Source organism: Eretmochelys imbricata, chromosome 2, assembly GCF_965152235.1.
Source record: "Eretmochelys imbricata isolate rEreImb1 chromosome 2, rEreImb1.hap1, whole genome shotgun sequence".
NCBI lineage: Eukaryota > Metazoa > Chordata > Testudines > Cheloniidae > Eretmochelys > Eretmochelys imbricata.
The window spans coordinates 109,843,808-109,864,265 of record NC_135573.1 but is presented as its reverse complement, the minus strand read 5'-3'; the positions used below and the strand labels follow the sequence as shown (position 1 = coordinate 109,864,265).

The following is a 20,458-nucleotide window of genomic DNA, read 5'->3' as shown; positions in this document are numbered from 1 at the left end:
CTTTCCACAGTATGCATCCGATGAAGTGAGCTGTAGCTCACGAAAGCTTATGCTCAAATAAATTGGTTAGTCTCTAAGGTGCCACAAGTACTCCTTTTCTTTTTATACACAGACAGACCTAGGAAAGCCACAGGACCAGATGCACCTCACCGCACTACAGTCAGTTCTCGTGACCTTCCCTGAGTACTTTGCTACAGTGTCACCAATCTACTTTTACCTTCTCTGTGTGTGCCTGGGTGCGTGAAAAGAAAAGGAGTACTTGTGGCACCTTAGAGACTAACCAATTTATTTGAGCATGAGCTTTCGTGAGCTGGGTGCGTGGTTACACCTTACTTGTGTGGCCGGCTTCTTTGCCCACAGCAAAGGTCTCATTCAGACTCGCATCCTTAGTGGCTTGCACCAAGCAAGGCGGCGGGTGCCAAAACTCCCCCACCCCCTGAGCTCAGACAGCGTCAGACAACGCCCAGGCGGGCCCCTGGTAACCTACAGCCCCGTGGTTGGCTCTTCTGCCTGCCCTTGTGTGGGGCGGATCCAATCCAGCGGGGGGCGGGCGAGCGCGCCTGGGACCGCCCCCAGCCTTCCCCCTTGGCCAGCGCCCCAGCGCTTCTCAGCACTCAGCCACGCCCACGCCGCTCAGTTCGTCAAGGGGCGGGGCCCAGACGTCACCGCGCATCATGCGGAAACATCTGCGCGTAGAGGCGCATGCGCATTGGGTGCCCAAATGGGCTGGCGAAGCTTGGTGCCGGAATTAAGACGCCGGGGCGCAGGGGTTTGAGGAGACAGCCTTAGTACCGCCCTCAGGCGGAGGGTGATGCGATCGAGGCCAGACTTCCGCTGTGCTTGGTCCTCCTGCTCCAGCCGCCAGGGCGGGGAGGCGGCCGCTCCGCCACCTCACGTGACATCCCCGCGCCAGCGCCGTCGCCCCGTTGCCTTGGAGACTGGCAGCTAGCAGGCTTCCTCCACGCGCCCCTCGCCCACGCGCGCCCGTTAGTAACCGCCTCCTCCGCGCTGCCAGGGGATGCGGCCCGCGGCGCCATGCGAGTCTGGAGTAAAGGCATCAGCGGGTTCAGCGCTGCTGCCGCCGCCGCCGCGGGGACCGGCCGCCTGCGCCGTCTTGGCCCGCGCAGCGAGCGGGGTGAGAACGGGGGTCTCGCGAGCGCCGCCGCCGCCACCGCCCGGCCTTCACCCGCAGGGCCAGGCCCGCCCAGTCTGCAGCCCCGCCAGCTGAGCCGGGAGCCCGTGTGCGCTGCGCCCCAGGCCCCGCAGCGCTGGGGGCTGGAGTCTCTGCCGCGGGCTGGGGCGCTCTCCGCGCGCGGGCTGCCCTCACCCCACCCTGACAGCCACGGGGGCTTCCGGCCTGCGCGTCTGCTCTCGCCAAGGGGGCCTGTGAGGGGAGCCCGGGCTCTCCCGGGCTAGGCCTGCTTGTTTCCGCGCGCAGCGCAACCGCACAGGCGCCTTCCGCCGCCTGCCCGCGGTGTTGTGACAAGCCGTGTTTAGTAAAACCGAGCTGGAGGGTCTCCGATGTTGCTGCCCACGAGAAAATTCACTCTCCTGCGGAAATGCTGTTTTCTGCCAGTTGTAGGAATAAGTGTTTGCATTTTTTTTCCAGTTATTCTTAATCCAGAAAACTAACCCTATTATACTTTAAATACTTATTCGGGAGATTTGAATTGAGCATAACTATATCTTCTCTACAGTTTTGGTGGGAGTTGTTACATATAATAAAATGGGTGTCATGTTTATCGCAAGTCAACCTCATAACTCTTCAGTAGCCACAGCACTCTAGCCTATCTCCCCTTCCCTACAACAATCCCATCTCTTCACACTCTGTTTGAAAAAGACAAACAGCAACAGTATTTGCTGTGTGTTTTTAAGTTTTGTTTACAATGGTAAATATCAGATTGTGAATAAATATTTTCTGTTTAAAGGGCCATCAAGTCCAGCAGAACCTCAAATTTAGTAGTTTGTTTAACACGGTATTGTACAGTATTTGCTCTCACACGCACCCCCTTCAACTGCCTGACTGCATACTTCCAGCTCCAAATGAGGTGTGTGGCCGACCAGTCAGTTTGTAACTCTGGTGTTTGTAACTCTGAGGTTCCACTGTATTTCAGTAAATAATAGGAAGTAACGGCTAATGAAGTAAGGGCAGTTCTCTGCTTAAAACGCTGCAGCGATGTAACTAGACCAGTGCGGTGGCGCCACGGTAGCATTTCAGTGAAGACACTACTACGCTGACGGGAGAAGTTCTCACATCCGCGTAGTAATCCACCTCCGCAAGAGGCGGTAGCTCCCTTAACAGGAGAAGTCCTCATAAACATAGCACTGTCTACACCGGGGGTTAGATTGGGATAACTGCATTGCTCGGGGCGTTGGGGAGGTTCACACTCTTGAGTGACAGTTACACCAATGTAAATTTATAGTGTAGATCTGGCCTAAGATTGTGGACCTAGTCCTCAAAAATACCAAGTGCCCTCAACTCCCATGGACTTGAGTAGGTGCTGAACGCATTATTTAAGCCCTAATCCAGCAAACATCTGTGTGTGTGAGTAAGAGCACATTTACATCTAAAATTTAGGTTGACCTAGCTACGTCACTTAGGAGCGTAAAAAATTCACACTGTGTGAGAGATGTAGTTAAGCTGACCTAAGCCCCAGTGTAGACACCGCTAGGTCAATGGAAGAATTGTCTTGAGGGGATGTGCTCTCTGTTGCTGTAGGAAATGTCTACGCTGCTGTGGCAGAGCAGTTATGCTGCTGTACCGCTTGTAATGTGGCTTTATACATAAGTAGTCCCACTGAGTTCACAGAGATTACTCACAAGGGTAATAGGCTACTAGAAAGTGCTCAGATACCATGGTGATGGCGTACAACTGTATAAAAAGCTGAACAGAATAGCTGACTGGAAGGTGCTTTGCACTCTAACTCCAGCATCCTGAGCATGTTGCAATAATGTATGTTGGGAGAGATTATTGAATTTTATAGTAGATTAAAGTAATGCCATTTTTTAGTTATTGGAAGTATGTAGTGAACTTCTTACAGGAATAAAAAGTGTCTTAGTGAATGTACTTTCATTTCATATTGACCCAGTAACTTGTATGCGTTTTTTGTAGACTTAAGCATCTCTGTGGCATCATCTTTACAAACTCACAGTGTCAAGGGGAAATTTTCCTTATCGGGGAGTAGAAAGCTATTCTTTGACACCCATGCTCTAGTGTGCCTGTTGGAAGAAAATGGTAACTTTTCTGTTACAAATTATTCAAATATGTAGAGTGATCTATAACTTATTTCTGCTGTATGATTTCATTATCATTTCAGAGTACTAAACTTGTGCAGTTATTTCTCTGTGACACTTAATTTAAAAGTGTCATTCTTAGTGAGATAGCTTTTATAAAGATTGCTTAAAACTTACTGAGATATTTATTCTGCTTTAAAGGGACATTATTAAGATCAAATTTTGACTTTTGTTATTTTGGATTTACATCTGTGTAACTGAAGTCAGAAACTGGTCAGGCCTGCTATATAACACTTAATTAACTGTTACATACCTTGTAATTGCCCTACGTTTGCATTTTTTTTAATTCTCATCCATAATATCATATCACTGCCTTTATTGTGAACCTGCAAATGTTGAAAGTACTTCTTGAGGGATTATTGTTTTGCAAAATATCTTAGTAGAATGTTGCAACTGTTACAATAATCAGCAGAAGTGAGTTAAATCATAATACACTTCACTTTACATATTGTTATATTTTACAGAGTCTTAAAGACTGGTAGACCTAAAACAGACCAACTAGTTTTGTTCTGATTTATTGGATTGTGCATACCTTTTTACATTTTTCTGAACAAGTAGTGTACTAAAATCAGGTTCCTGCTCTTGAAGAGCAAGGTTATAACTTCCAATAACCTGCTTGTTCACAAAAAACTAAGCAGGCATGAGAGAGACAATATGACATTCTGATGTGTACCCACATCTGTTTTAATAAATAAATAAAATACCACCATCCTATATTGTTGTTGAGGGATAGTGCTGAACAGTAGAAGTTGCCATTTAGCTATACTGCAGTTTTCATTTTATGGTGGAGAAACCTTGCATGTTTGTGTGTTTCTAATTTAATTAATTGGACAGTAACATTGTGTTCTGTTGTTAGTTCTGAATGGAGGGAGGAGTATGTTTGTGGCCTCTGCCATGGCCATAATTTATTAAAAATCTTTGTGAACAGTATTTGAAAGAGACATCTCTGAAAAAATTGTTCAGGCATAATTTTGCTATGTTTTGCTGTATTTTGTTTTGCTTAGGGTTCACTACTCAGCAATCAGAGATAATTGTATCTGCGTTAGTGAAAATTATGAATACCAACATGGATGTGATTTACAAGGACATGGTGACCAAAGTACAACAGGTGAGATACAGGAAGGTGTTGGATTTAAAGAAAACCAAAATTTAATGTTTCTACTAGTAAAACATGTAACTTGGTATTTAAGGAATGACTGTGCTTCAAATTGTACCTTACATTTTGAACAGCAAAGAAATTCGGGGTTAAAAATACAATGTAAGCATCCCTATATATCTTCTGGGTGTTTTCAAACTGGATGCTTGATTTATATTTAGTTTTGAGGCCTGATTTTTATTTTCCCCTATTCTCAAATGCACAAACAAGTGTTGCTATGGATTTTGAATTTCAACTATTGTGATTCAGTGCACCACCCAGATGCAGACTTTTCAAGCTCAAGTGCAATACAGGCCATCATTTTGGGGTTGAAATGGTAATTGACTAGAGAATTTTTAGGTAAGAGATTGAGATATGTGACACACGCAAATTGACTGGCACATGAGATATAGCGAATAGTGCAAGTCTTCCCAAGAAAGACAAACCCATTTGCTATCACAAGGAAGTAAGGGTTTCCTTGGCTCTTCTTTGAGTGGTTGCACTTGTCCATTCCACTGTAGGCATTCGTGCAATCCAGTGCACAGTTCTCAGAGAGATTTTCCCTTTGTGGTATCCATTAGGGCATCATAAGTTCTGTCTGCTATCTCACACCTAGGCACAGGCATAAAGGGTCAAGCTGCCCCTGACCCACCTCAGTTCCTTCCTATCACCCATGATGGTTATTAGAGTTTCCTGTCCTCCTTCAAGTTTTAGTCAAATACTGTAAATACAGTACACCCTCGCTATAACAAACCCATTGGGATCAAAGCCATTTGTTCATTATAGCCAGGAGTCTGTTATAGCAAAATAAAGTGTCAGTGAGGATGGGGCGGCTGACAGCTCCTCCAGCTCTGTAGCTGGGCTCGAGGTGGAATCCAGGGACCAGGTTCATTATAACTGAAGGTTTGTTATTATGAAGGGAATATAGTGAGGGTGTACTGTAGTACCCATTGTATAGTTAGTTCAGTTTAGTAGGTAGTTAGTCAGTTTAAAAAAAAAAAAAAATGTTTTTTGTGTGGTTCTGGCACCTGGTCTCGGTTCCAGCCCTGGTACTGGAGATATTCCATGCGCTCTGGGTTTCAAGCCCTGCCACTCTTACCGTGAGGCAATGCCTAATAGTAAAGCTCATCTCAGCTGCCTTAAGTGCTTGGGGGAGGCTCACATGAGCGACCAGTGTACCATTTGCAAGGGCTTTAAGCCCCATTTTATAAAAGGCAGGACAACCAGAATAAAACATTTGCTGCTCAAATTGGCAGTATATCCTCTATCTGAGCTGTCTTCCTTGGCCCAAGTACTGAGCACCTTGGTGTTGGCCAGTAGTACACCTCTGGCAGTACCGATACTGAGAGACAGATTGGCGTTGCTGGTACTGAGGAAGAGGCATTGGAAATCAGACTCTGTGCCAGGATCACTGGAAGATGTGAAGAGGTCGAGCTCTTCTAGCGACATGGGAGTGTGTTTAAGGAGGAACCACTCCCCATAGCATGCCTTTAAACAGGGGAGTTTACTGACTCCAGAGCCCAGTGTCGGCCTGCTGACACCAGCTCCCAACGCACTTTCGTTGGCATCTCCTCGCACTCCGGTACCGCAGAGTGTCTTCCCGGTGCCATCTACTCCTGAGGCATGTGAAGCTACAAGAGAGTTGCTAAATCTCTGTGTTCTCGTCACGACCAGTTCAAGAAATTCACCTGGCACCAGTGCCCAATGTGCCACTGTCAGTGCCTTAACCTCTGCACCAGGCAATTCTATTGGGCTCAACCATCAGAGTATTGATTAAAGGGGTACTATCTAGGGGAAAGCCACAGATGATCTTCTCTGCTTCCCTTTCTTCAGACTCTGAACCTTCTTCACTGGTACCAATGGGTGTGGCACTGCCATTTTCACAAGAAGAGGCTTCTCCTTCATCAGACTCTGAAGTGGGATCCTATGTATCCCAACCTATCCAGTCGCACCATCAGGAGTATGTCGCCTGCCTGATGTGGGTTCAGCCTTAGTTCCAGGAAGGGGCTTATAGAAGGGACTCTTGGCTCTACGCACAGTTGGGGGCTGGAGCCATAGCAGTGGTCCTTCTGGAGGCTGTGGGGCTTCCTCCCTCATTCAAGAACGTTTCTACAGCCACCTTAGCAGGCTCCATCTACTGGTCATCAGGTGCATCAGTGACAAAAGCACCCTGTCATCAGTATTGAGCCTTGCTCTGAACAGATTTGGGATCTCTCTCATGACCAGCCCCCAGTACCGCTGGCATCCTCTTTGCCTTCTGATGAGGCAATTGTGTTGGAACCTATTTATCTGCCTTCTGATTATTTTAAGACCCATCAGGAATTGTTGAGGAGGATGGCTATGGATTTAGACATCCACCCAGAGGAGGCCTGGGAAAGATCACATAAGGTAGTGGATGTTTCAACATCTGTGTCTCCAACCAGAATAGCTCTCCCTATAAATAAGACTATCTTAGAGCCTACCAAGGTCCTCTGGTAGACCCCAGCTTCCCTGCCTCTGACTGCAGAAAGAACAAAGAGGAAGTATTCTGTTCCCTCTCAGGGGGTTCCAACACCTGTGTCATCATCTTCCTCCAGATTCCCCTGTGGCAGCAGCCAATAAGAAAGAGAGACAGACAGGACAACAGGCAACGACCCCCAAAAATTGAGGATGAGAAGCTGGACTTACTTGGGAGGAAGCTTTATTCCACAGGAGATTACAGCTTCATATTGGAAATCAGAAAGCTTTGCTGGGGTGCTACAATTTCATCCTGGGGGATATAGTTTCAGAGTTTCAAAGACACGTCCCAGACAAGGTGAAATAGGAGTTCCGGTGTTTGATAGAGGAGGGCAGGTTGGTTACCAGAATGGTTCTGCAGGCAGGTCTTGATGCAGCAGATTCTGCCCCTTGCAGCATGGCTTCTGCTATCATGATGAGCCACTCATCCTGGTTACACGCGTCTAGCCTCCCTCCAGAAGTACAACAGACAATCCAGGAATTATCTTTTGAGAATCACACTTCTCACAAGATGCTCGGCATCCTCTCAAAGGCTCTAGAGCAACCCTGAAATCCCTGGACATTTGCACCCCAGCAGTGAAGTGGGAGGCCTTTTGTTCTCATCAGTCCCAGAATTTTTTTGGGGGGGAGGGGTTGCCCCTCAAGCCCACGATCTGCCAAGGAGAAGGAGCAGAGGTTACAAAAGGCACCCACCACTGCCCTCTGCTTTGGCAGTCACCAGTTCATCAAGGCAGGTAGCATCTTCCAAGAGCTCATTTTGATGGGCAGGTCAAGAGCATTTTACGAGTTCTAAGAGTGCCTCCTTTTTATTTTACAATTTTTTTCAAACTGTTTGTCCCACTTCTGTCGTCATTGGGCCCACATCACAACAGATTGGTGGGTTCTAAGCACGGTGGATGTGGGATATAGGCTCCAATTTATTTCTTCCTCTCCTTCCCCATCCCTCTTCAGGGACCCCTCTCACAAAGCAGCATTATTATAAGAAATACAATCACTCCTCTTTGTAGAAGCTATAGAGGAGGTCCCTCCTTTGTTCAGGGGAAAGGGATTTTACTCTCAGTACTTCCTGATCCCAAAGATAAAAGGGAGCCTAGATCTAAGGCAGTTAAACAAGTTATTACAAAAATTGCTATTCCCGATGGTCACTCTAGCTTCCATAATCCCTTCCCTAGAGCTGGGGGACTGATACGCTGCTCTTGACTTAAAGGATGTCTTCTTTCACATGGCGATTCATGAGAGCCACAGAAAATTTCTGAGATTCATTGTCAGCAGTTGCCATTATTAGTTTACAATGGTTCCCTTTAATCTCTTGGCTGCCGCACTTGTTTTTCAAAGTGCATTGCAGTAATAGAAGCTTTCTTCTGGAGGTCGGGGTTATGTAGTCCCTTACTTGGACGACTGGCTGATAAGAGGTCAATCCAGGTCGCAGGTGATGTCCAGCATAGGCATAATCTGATCCACCTTCAATGCACTTGGTCTGCTGATCAACTCAGACAACTCAGTCCTGTCTGTGGAACAGAATTCATTGGAGTGGGGTTGTGGACTCTACAGCAACCAGGGCCTTACTATTGCTGAAAAGGTTTCAGGCAATGCAAAACCTCATTCTGGACTGAAGGGCTTATTCTCTCACCCCGGGGGTGGAAGTTTAGGCACATGGCGGAGTGGCACTTTCATGGTCCAGTACTTCAGACTGTCTCTCACACGCCTTCAAGGCTAGTTGGCAGAGGTGTATTAACTAAAAAAGCATCCCACAGATATGTTAGTGCACATACCAAGTCACATCTTATCTTTCCTGGGTCTATCTACCAATCAAATCAACATCTGCAAGGGAGTTCCTTTCACCCTGCCTCAGCAATCTCTTACTTTAGTCACTAATGCCTCAGATATGGGTTGTGGGGGCTCATGTGAGACCCCTGCAGATGCAAGGTCTCTGGTCTCCCCAAGATCTCAGCCTACATGTAAACATCAAGGAGTTGTGCTTACCTTGTATGGCGTTCCTTCCTCTTGTTCGGGTAAGGGGAATATTGGTGCCATGTTTTATGTAAACTTTGTTGGGAAGCAATATTCCTCTGGGACTTCTGCATCGACACCTCTATGCTTCCGAATACAGCCCACCTCTTGGGTATTTGGAATATGCTAGCAGATAACCTGAGCAGGTTTTTAATAATCACCATGTGTAGTCCCTTTGCCCAGATGTAGCAAGGTCCATTTTCCCGTTCTGGGGAACTCCCCAAATGGATCCCTTTGCAACGAAGGACAACACAAAATTTCACCAGTTCTGCTTAGAGCAGAACTGAGCCTGGGTTCATTGACAGATGCTTTTCTACTGCTGTGGTCACTTTTCTCCCTATCCCTCTTGTTCTGTGCAAGGCCAACCAGGACAAGGCCTGTCTTGTAGCAATTTGCCCTGGTATGGCCCCATCAACACTGGTTTTCTCATCTCTTGGACCTCTCAATTAGTCCCTCACTATTATTCCCATTTCACACAGACCTGATTGCTCAGAAGTTTGGCTGCCTCCTCCACCCCAGTCTTCAGGCCCTTCACCTAAAAGCCTGGAGTCTTCGTCTTTAACTTCAGTGGAGGAGTCCTACTCTAGAGAGATGCAGAAGGTACTGCTGAATAGTAGCAGAAAACCATCAAACAGGATGACTTACCTCTCCCATTTAGCAAGGTTTTCCGTCTGGTTGAAGCTGAAAGGGGTCTCCCATATTCCTGCTTCTATTCAGCATAGTCCAGCCTATCTTTTGTATCTGAAATATCAAAGATTGGCAATTAGCTCAATCACACTATGCCTAGTGGCTGTTATCAGCATTCCACCCTCATGTGGATAACCTCTCCTTTTCTTCCAACCCGATGACTATAAGGTTTTTAAGGGTTTGGACAGACTATTTATGCATGTACAGAACCGTGTTCTACCAGGGAGCTTGAATCTAGTCTTAACAAAGCTGATGGGTCCCCCGCTTTGAGCCATTAGTGACCTGCTCTCTGTTGCACCTTTCAGTGAAGGTAGTGTTTTTACTAGCCATTACATCAGCCAGGAGAGTTGAGAGCCCTAGTATCAGATTATCCAAATATGGTTTCTTACGCAGATAAAGTTTACCTTCATCCCCATCTAAGGTTGGGTACAATAGTGGTCTCCACTTTTCATATCAACCAAGTAGTTTTCTTGCTAACCTTCTTCCCAAAGCCTCACCATAATAAGGAAGAGGAGAGATTGCACACCATAGATCTCAGAAGAGCTGTAGTGTTTTATCTAGAACAGACTAAACCTTTCCATTCTTTGTTTAAGTTGTTCATTGCTTTTGCAGTCAGAATGAAGGGCAGTCCTGTTTCCACACAAAGGAGTTTATCATGGATATCCAGTTGTATTCACCTACATTATGAGTTGGCTAGCCCCAGATAGAGTACTGAGACGTTGACTAGATTCCAAGCGACTTCTGTGACATTTCTGACTAACATCCACATTTGCAAGGTGGCAACCTGGTCATCATGTCACGCTTTCGCTTCTCGCTAAGCAATCTCTCAGCAATCTAGAGACGATGCTAAATTTGGACAAGTAGTCTTCCAGTCCCTGTTCAAATAGACTCCGAATCAGTGGTGCTGGTGCTGGAGGTGCAGTAGTACCCCCTGGCTTGAAGTGGTTTCCATCATATACAGGATATGATTATTTGTCACTATGATTATTTCCTGAAACTCATGGATTATTCTTGATGTCCTCTACAGCTACCCAGGGCAGCTCTGTGTCTTTAGAATTTTTTTTTTTTTTTGGGAGGGGGGGGCGGTTGGTTCTGGGAAGACCCCAGACCTATTTGCAGCTGGAAGTAGACCAGTAGTGCTAGGGTTGCTCAAAGCACCCTCCCAGCCACCAGCAAACTGCTTATAGAAGCTAGCTCATCTCTAGCCTTTGGTCACAATGGGTGACTCCATAGCATAAGAAAGTTTGTTCTAGTAAATTATATGAATGTCGAAGAGCAAGGGATTCTTGTGTTCTAATTATGGCTCTGATGCTGACTTCTCCGTCATCTTGGTCATTTCATATAGCCTCTCTTCCTTAGCACCCTCATCTATAGCATGGGAATAAATATTTACCTCTGTTACTACCTGGATGGTGTAAAGACTTATGTTAGTATAGTTGTAGAAAAATGCCTACAATTACAGAGAGAACTGGAGAGGATGAAAGATAGGGTAAAACAGGTGGGAGCAGGCCACCTTTCTCCACTTTTTGTGTTCTTTGTCCTGTTTGCTGTCCTCAGTGAAATTGAAAATATATATAAAATAATACTGTTTATTTAAAATAAACACAGGGAAGACAGGATTTAAGCATTGTTTAATATTTCACTTAGATTAAACTTTGAAGTAATACTGCTATTGACATGTCTTCATAACCAGAGCCAGTTGATGGTCATCATTGGCTGTAACAATAAGAAAAAAGAAAAACACAAGTTAGCACTGCTTTGTATTGGTATGACCAATGGACCTGCTGAGCACTCCGGAGTAGTTATGGCACCTAAATTGCATTCTTTGGAGTGTTGAAGTAAACATTCCTGTAACTGGTATCTTGATCTCGGCTGAAATAGGAAAGAACATTTTACTGAAGTGCTCTCTTTATATGCTGTTCTGTGCATCTTTTTTTCTTTTCTTGTAAGAGGAAAAGAACAGTTTGTCATGAGTTCTTATTTGTATTCTAGGTTAAGTACATGCCTACAATAAAATGCCCTCTTATTTGACTTGGTACAGTATGTAGTATTACATGTATCTATTAGTCTGCAGAACTTACGGCTGGCAGGTGCAATATGACTGATATGGTCCAAATGCACTTCCTTCCCCATATCCTCTCCAGCTCTTTGCATCACTGGAGTCACTAGTTGCTTTAATGTTACAACACCACACTTATAGCTGCAGCAGGAAGAGGAAAAGCTGAAATGTGAAGAGAGGAGCTACCAGTGATATCACAATTCCACCAACCTGTAGATATTTCAGAAATAGCTAGTGTTTTGTGCTAGCTCTGAGTAAAATTTAGCTAGCTTCTGAGCTTAAATTAGCCATCTTAAATTAAGTGACACGGATACTGAAATAATAGCATTTTAAATACTATATTTGTACACAAGTACAAGTTTTTAGGATGTTGCAGTTGTTATGGTATGAGCTGAATTTTTCTTTCTTCTTTCAAAGGAAATCACTCTTCAGCAAATAATGTCTCATATTGGTGGTGTGAAAAAGGATATGATTATTTTAGAAAAGAGTGAATTTTCAGCACTCCGAGCTGAAAATGAGGTAAAAAACACATACAAACTAGTGTAGCACTGGGTTTTTTTGTATACCGCACAGAGAAGTGCTTCTCAACTTTTTCCACACCATGACTTCGTGTTCCAGCAGAAAAAAGCTTTGCGATGCCCCTCCCAGTTCGCCATAAAGTAAGGGAAGGTGGTCACGAGCCCCAAGTTGAGAACACACAGCATAGAGGAAAGCCATGCATCAAGCTTTGTTGTTGTGTTTTGAAACTTCTCTGTGTTGGGAGGAGGGGAGGGAAAGCCAAGAGTAGTAGAATCATAGTATCAAGTGTGGAGAGTTGCTTGCAGAGCACCCAGTAACCTGAAGAAGTAGTAATATAATATAATCATTTACAGCATTAAAAAATTTGATCCAGTAGTAGTTATACAATCCGTAGTTGAATGCATGTCTTACAAGATTTCTAGGCTCCTTTGGGGACAGCGTTAAAACACTCCTGACGTATGTCAGATATCCCATTGCTCCTCTTCCTAGAAGCTGAGCATATCTTTTTGCTGTATAGGGACCCTGTCAGTCAGCCCAAAGGAGTGAAATTAGTCTGCTGAAGAGGAGGAATTTTTACCATCTCGTTGGCAGATGCGGTTTAACAAATTTACAGCAAGCAAAAAGATGTTGAAAGAAACCTTGTAGAGGATGGTAGGTTGTTAACAATTCTGCCAAAGGTCACAATTAAAGGAAACCAAATAGAAGGTGTTCTGTTGGCTATTGAGAAGGGAAAAATTGTTTATCCGTAATCTTATATATTTAGAGGTGAATGAACAAGGAAAAAATAATGGGACTGTTAACTTAAGGTGCTTCTGAACTGTGTTTAACATACATAAATTGGAAACACAATTTATTAGGGCTGTTGATTAATTGCAGTTAACTCGCGATTAATCACACTGTGTACAAATAGGTTTCAGAGTAACAGCCGTGTTAGTCTGTATTTGCAAAAAGAAAAGGAGTACTTGTGGCACCTTAGAGACTAACCAATTTATTTGAGCATGAGCTTTCGTGAGCTACAGCTCACTTCATCAGATGCATACCGTGGAAACTGCAGCAGACTTTATATATACACAGAGAATATGAAACAATACCTCCTCCCACCCCACTGTCCTGCTGGTAATAGCTTATCTAAAGTAATCATCAGGTTAGGCCATTTCCAGCACAAATCCAGGTTTTCTCACCCTCCACCCCCCCACACAAATTCACTCTCCTGCTGGTGATAGCCAATTTAATACCAATAGAATACCAATTTAAATTTATTAAATATTTTGGATATTTTTCTACATTTTCATATATATTATATCCTGTGTTGTATTTGAAATCAGTGTACATTATTTTTTACGACAAATGTTTGCACTGTAAAAATGATAAAAGAAATAGTATTTTTCAGTTAATCTCGTACAAGTACTGTAGTGCAATCTCTGTCGTGAAAGTGCAATTTACAAACATAGAGGGGTTTTTTGTTACATAAATGTACTCAAAAACAAAACAATGTAAAACATCGGAGCCTACAAGTCCACTCAGTCCTACTTTTGTTCAGCCAATCGCTAAGACAAACAAGTTTGTTTACATTTACAGGAGATAGTGCTGCCCTCTTCTTGTTTACAGTGTCACGTGTGTGATAACAGGCACTCTCATGGCACTGTTGTAGCCAGCATTGCAAGATATTTACGTGCCAGATACGCTAAAGATTCATATGTCCCTTCATGCTTCAAGTACCATTCCAGGGGACATGCATCCATGCTGATGACAGGTTCTGCTCGATAACAATCCAAAGCAGTGCAGACAGACGCATATTAATTTTCATTATCTGTGTCAGATGCCACTAGCAGAAGGTTGATTTTCTTTTTTGGTGGTTCGGGTTCTGTAGTTTCCACATTGGAGTGTTGTTCTTTTAAGACTTCTGAAAGCATGCTCCACACCTTATCCCTCTCAGATTTTGGAAGGCACTTCAAATTCTTAAACCTTGGGTAGCTATCTTTAGAAATTTCACATTGGTACCTTCTTGGCCTTTTGTGAAATCTGCAGTGAAAGTGTTCTTAAAATGAACAACATGCTGGGTCATCATCCAAGACTGCTATAACATGAAATATATGGCAAAATGCGAGTAAAACAAAGCAGGGGATATACAATTCTCCCCCAAGGAGTTGAGTCACAAATTTAATTAACGCATTATTTTTTTAACGAGCATCATCAGCATGAAAGCATGTTCTCTGGAATGGTGGCTGAAGCATGAAGGGGCATGTGAATCTTTAGCGCATCTGGCACGTAAATATCTTGCGATGCTGTCTACAGAAGTGCCATGAGAATGCCTGTTCTCACTTTCAGGTGACATTGTAAACAAGAAATGGACAGCATTATCTCCTGCAAATGTAAACAAACCTGTTAGCCAATCACTCAGACAAACAAGAAGTAGGACTGAGTGGACTTGCAGAATCTAAAATTTTACATTTGTTTTATTTTTGAATGCAGGTTTTTTTGTACATAATTCTACATTTGTAAGTTCAACTTTCATGATAAAGAGATTGCACTGTAGTACTTGTATTAGCTGAATTGAAATACTATTTCTTTTGTTTTTTTTACAGTGCAAATACTTGTAATCAAAAATAAAGTGAGCACTGTACACTTTGTATTCTGTGTTGTAATTGAAATCAATATATTTGAAAATGTAGAAAGCACCCAAAGCTATTTAAATAAATGGCATTTTATTATTGTTTAACAATGCGATTAATCGCAATTTTGTTTAATTGCTTGACAGCCCTACAATTTATTAAAATGGAACCCTTAAAAAAACAATTCTGGAATGTCTTAATAGCGGAAAGAAACTGTTGATAAACATGCTTCTAAAAAAGTGTTTTTGCAGAAATGACTGATTGATACTGTAACCTGTCTCACATTTGTTACTATTTAAAAACATTATACCGCTCTGGACTAGACAATCTATAAAATGAAAAGGAAATTGGAAATATGCATAGTTTATTGATCATTAGTACAGTGCTAGTAGCTGTAATGCAGATTCACCAGTACTTTTAGGACATTTACTTATATGTACTTTTTTTTTTTTTTTAAAGAAAGTAAAACTTGAACTCCGGATGCTAAAGAAGCAAGTAACGGTAAGATGCATTGTTTATATTACTACTTAGATGCAATATGACTATAATGAATATGAAGAATTTAGAGACGCATTTTAAATATCTATCTTGTTCACTTTTAAAAGGTTTTTACTTACCTCTGCCACTAAAGTGCTTAGTTGTTATGCTGCAGGTACCCTGGTATGGGGGACTGAAATCTCCAAATCCTGGATTCTGCAGCAAAGGCAGCTTCATGTATGTATTCTTAGTGGTAGCTGAAACTATTAAAACCTAAAAATATGTTTTATATCAGATTTTTCGCTCTCTTAGCTGTTTTACTTTATTTGCATTTTATTGATTGAATTAAGAAAGTGCCAGTTGCAGTTTAGGGCTGAATTGAGCTCTGCTCTTAAGGCCACTTTATTTTCTATTAAAATGCATGGCATTATCCCCAAAATCACAGCACTTATTGGGCACAGAATTGGTTTTCTGAGACTCTGCAAGTCATTTAGTTTATTTGAGTAAAAATTAATTTAAAAATTGGTTCTTTACGAAATTTAACCCCATGTGCCAGACCATGTTTTTTATCCAAATTATTGTAATAACAGAAAAATGAAACTCTCTTCAAACTTCCCATAGAGTAAAATTTTACGGAAATTGAGTATACGGACTACATGAAAAGGGTTTGGTTTTTTTTGTTTGTTTAGGGTTAATGGTCATTGTAGTGCTGTTCTTCTTAACTGAAAGCTCTGCTGCTTCAGAAGATGCGATGAAAATTTGTCTCCTTCAGAGAATTCCATTATTAACTGCCCTCTTTCAAAATGATTGCCACTTCCAGTTTTCAATGGGTGTGAAACTACGGGGTGCCCTTAATAAAAACAAAAATGTCTTCTATCAAAATGGACACCACTTCCCATTGTTCCCAATGTTAAAGAAGCCAGACTGCCCCTAGGAAAAGTGGTTGCCCCCTGAGGATGTAGTCTTAGGGTTCCTATTCACCACTCTGCCCTACTTTGCTCCTCTCAGCTGGAGAGGGGGCACACCCTTCCACTCCCAGGTTGCTGATCTCCTAATGCTTCTGCACTGAACCATCAAGCTGTTGACATATCTAGGCTTAGTAACTGTGTGATCTTGTAATTATTGTTCTTCATCACCCCATCCTCTTCCTGTTGTCTTGATTTTCATAATATTACATCATGTCTAAAATAAGGCTCATATTGTGTATTCGTATTGTGCACTTTTGAACACTCTAAAATATAGTTTTAAAATCCTTCTAATTAATCCCTAAGATCTATCATAATTAGTTGCATTTGATATTGATTTCCTTTTACATAGACGTTAATATCTCTATCCCAAATCATTCTTCCTAAAACTGATATTTTTCATTAGTAGGTTTTATAGAGGTTTGAGGTCATCATCAATTTGTTTTTACATAAAATTAAATTATTTAGTTACATTTTTCCTTCATCATGGTATGAAAATTCACTCTGGTAATATTCAAGGTTAAAATGATGTATTTGTTCTTGTATAAGAACAAATAGAAACGTACACAGTGTGTGAGATAGGTTTGTTAAAAGAAAATTGTAACTTAAAATTTTATAATTAAGAATTGATAATTTAAAATTAGTGACAGATATTTTATAAGTTATTAAGCAGAATTAAAAATTACTAAAACAGAAATGAGTCTAAGATAATTAAACGCTTTTTTATTAGCTTAATAGTGGCTTGTAAAAAATGCTTGCATGTGTCTGATACGTAGTAGAATTTCTTGGAATATTCATCAGTCTTCACATTTATCCTATGCACTAGTCTGGTTTGCAGCTTGCTCTATGACCCACAGTCAGGAAACTGGAATTCCTCTGGGAAGTTGCAGTAAAATGGTAGCTGTCATTGAGAAGCAGCAGCACCATTTACTGCTATTGTGCGAGTAAAACATTGACAAGTAGCTCTATAAAGTTTTAAAAATATAATATATCTGTTATATAACTTTCAGTAAATATTCCATGAGCTGTCTTAAATTATCTGTAGGGGTTTTTTTAAGCCAAAGAGTTATTAGAGAGATGACCATTACCAGTGTCCTCTTTGAAGGCATATTTTTATATGCTACCTTGAATGGATTAGAGCAGTCGTATGTCTCTATAAGACATCAACATTTTACACATACCCAGACCTGGCCTCCAAACGTCTAAGTTAGTAGTACCTGGGACATAAGAAATGTTCTCAGCTTCATTGGATAGACATATGTTACGTTGTCCTGGATCTGCTATGTCAGTGTTTTAGTCTCAAAAGCAGCTGCAAGTTGTCGTGGCTTTCAGGAATCCTATTCACCCCAGAGATCAGGAGAAAAGTCCTTTTATTGAGGTTTGCAGTAGGAAGGCACAATATATTTGTTCCATTACTTAGCTCATGAATTGAATGAGAAAAATGTTTTTTAAATTTCCTGATATATTTTGTATAATTTTTCTCTAGGATGAAGTTACCAAAGTTCGTGCAGATAACAAATTAGGCTTCAATCTGGAAAAGAGCAGAGTAAAAGAACTGGTATGTTTTATGGATTTCTTCTAGAAGTATGTAAAAATGTGAATACTATTTGAAATTGTTTGGTCAAGAATGTAATTTTCATGGTTGTCCATGAAGTCTTTTGGCCAGAAGATAGCGTGAACCATAATTATTCATCTTAATGGTTCTGTAGTGTAATGTGACGCCATTTGCTTTTAATATTTTATCATATTTTGACATTATTTCCTCATTAATCTTGATATTAAAAACAATGTGTTTTTTTTAAATTTATCTATTCAAATTAAGTTTAAATACTTTGTTAAATTACCGAAATTGAAAGCCTGTCCTTGCCCCAATAGGGGACTAATTACATCATAGCCAGTATGTCAGCCAACGGTTTGATTAAAGTGATCTTCACACTGTCTTGTCCTAACTGGTATTGGTCACTTCTGACTTTCAAGTGTCTGATAGAACTGAAAATCTTTAACTGGAGTAATAAAGGTTACAGTAAATCGGCAATTTTTTTTCTCTTTTAGAGTATTATATGTAACTCTGTTTTAAGCTCTTGTAAATGCCATTACCAAAATGTGTTTCTGCAAATCAAAAAAAATTGTATTGCCTAACTTGAATAGTCTTTTTTGAATGACATTTTTCAACAGATTTTATTTTCCCTAGTCACTCGTCACATTTGACATTTATATTTCATAGACGTGTAGTGTGGGAATAATATTGACCGTTACTCTGGGCAGTAAGCTTTGTTTTCTTTAGATCCTGCTAGTCTTTATTCTTTCAAAACTGGTAGATGTGCCCTTGAAAGTGATTACTCATAATGGTTGTCAAACAAGCTATCCTGGGTTGGGTCAATGACTTAGTACTCTGGGTAGCCCTCTGTGCTGCTCCATGAGAGAATTGGGTTGAAGAACAAACTGTGGCCTTCAAACCTTTGAACTCATAGATTTTTCAGGTGTTGCAAAAATAATGCTTTGCACTAACATAGCACCTTTCCTCTGAAGCTCTTAACTACTTAAATAGCAAGCCTCACAATATCTCTATGGGTAGGTAAGCATTATTGTATGCATTTTACAGATCAGTTAACTTAGGCACAAAGAGTGTGTGATATGTCCAAGATGACAGGAATAGAGCCCAGGAATCTGGATTCTGTCTCTTGCTCAAAGCACTAGACTACACTGCTTTTCTAGATGAAACCCCCAACCTTTATGTGAAGAAGTAGATAACTATAGACTACAGACATGTACTCCATTGCAGTCTGTTGTTATACAGGATATTGTACCTTTCAAGGAGACTGCTTGCTTGCTAATTGTTGTCAGCAGACATCATGCATGGCCAGAACTCTGGCATAGAATGGGGAAGGAGGCAGATGAATGGAGAACATGATGCTACATATAAAATAAGGTTTATTTGTACATAATAGGAAAGAGGAGAACCCAAAATAAAGGGCTGGGTGAAAGTTCTGTGACCTCTCTTCAACCTGTGCTTATGTCTAGATGTTGTTGCTTCTGCATTAGTGAAAGCATTATTTACATATGCACTTGGACACAGGTGAGACCTATACTTGAATGTGCAGAGCCCTATAAAAGCTGGGGGGAAAATAAAGCACACTTACCTAGGAAGATACCTGGGGTAACTTAAATTAGTAAAGGCTTAACCAGTGGCTTTACTCCTGAAATATTTCCAAAGCATGGTGAGCTAATAGTCCATCAGCGTGTTGTTTAAAAATATAAATGTGTACACACTACTTGTTTTACAGTTATTATCCAGTTTCAACTTCTTCATTTAAAGGCAAGGTAGGAAAGTTTCTCTAGTGATAAGATAGGAAGCAGAAGGACATTATTTAGGTTATGACATTGCAATAGCTAGTCAAAATGTTTCCTTCTGCTGCATCCAAGAATCCAGTTTGGGAAGAGGAGAGGTTGATTGAAATGTGGGGCAAAAGCCCACACAAAGAAGTTGGGAGGGACAGTCACAAATATAACCAGAAAGACTCAGAGTTGAATGGGCAAACTAAGGCTGCTGAGAAATGAGCAAAGGGGGAGCTTTTCATTGCTCTGAGCCTAGGGCTAGGGCAGAGGTTCTCAAATTTTTTGATGGCACGATCCCATTTTAATGAAGTATTTCCTGCCAGGACCACAGACAGCATGGAGGATGCCATTTTGCAGAGCATGACCTCTGCATAGCATAACCTCACACATATGTGCGAGGTCACACCACATGGACTACACCATTTTGCTCTACAAAATAGCATCCTCCGCACAGTGTGACCTTATACGTATGGTGCATGCAAGGCCATGCTGTTCAGAGCAAAATGGCACCCTCCATGCAGTAGGGATCACCAGAATCTCACCTGCTGATGGCGTGCTCCATTTGGGGCCACAACCCACAGTTTGGGAACCGCTGGTACTAGGGCATCTGCCAGGAACATTCTGGCAGTTGCCTTTACCTGCTCTTATCGCACAAGAAAATATCTCAAGTTTGTCTAACCAAAGAGGTGAAGGCCATGAGTATTGTAGAATAGAATAATCTTTTCTCTTTCATATAATTAAATTGAAGATCCTGGCAATTTATATAAAACTAGTTCAGATGAATCTTACAGATTGCTTAAATTTACTATAGTATTCAACATATTTATCAATATCACAAGAGTGATGTCTTTAGATAAGATTGCCCAAC

The 20,458-nt window shown here is 41.8% G+C and overlaps 1 protein-coding gene across 5 annotated transcripts in view; it reads left to right on the top strand.

Moving 5' to 3' along the window:
* The first annotated feature begins 729 nt into the window (after window positions 1-729).
* MCUR1 (mitochondrial calcium uniporter regulator 1) overlaps window positions 730-20,458 on the top strand; it is a 34,699-nt gene continuing 14,970 nt past the window's right edge. For 2 of the 5 annotated variants that reach the window (XM_077810599.1, XM_077810597.1), the window contains exons 1-6: window positions 730-1,135; window positions 3,113-3,235; window positions 4,299-4,402; window positions 12,099-12,200; window positions 15,272-15,313; window positions 17,741-17,812. In XM_077810599.1, the coding sequence (XP_077666725.1) occupies window positions 1,036-1,135; window positions 3,113-3,235; window positions 4,299-4,402; window positions 12,099-12,200; window positions 15,272-15,313; window positions 17,741-17,812 (543 nt within the window). In that variant the 5' untranslated portion in view covers window positions 730-1,035. Of the gene's footprint in view, window positions 1,136-1,347; window positions 1,579-3,112; window positions 3,236-4,298; window positions 4,403-12,098; window positions 12,201-15,271; window positions 15,314-17,740; window positions 17,813-20,458 lie in introns of those variants that run through there. The other 3 variants (XM_077810600.1, XM_077810602.1, XM_077810601.1) reach the window with 3 other exon arrangements.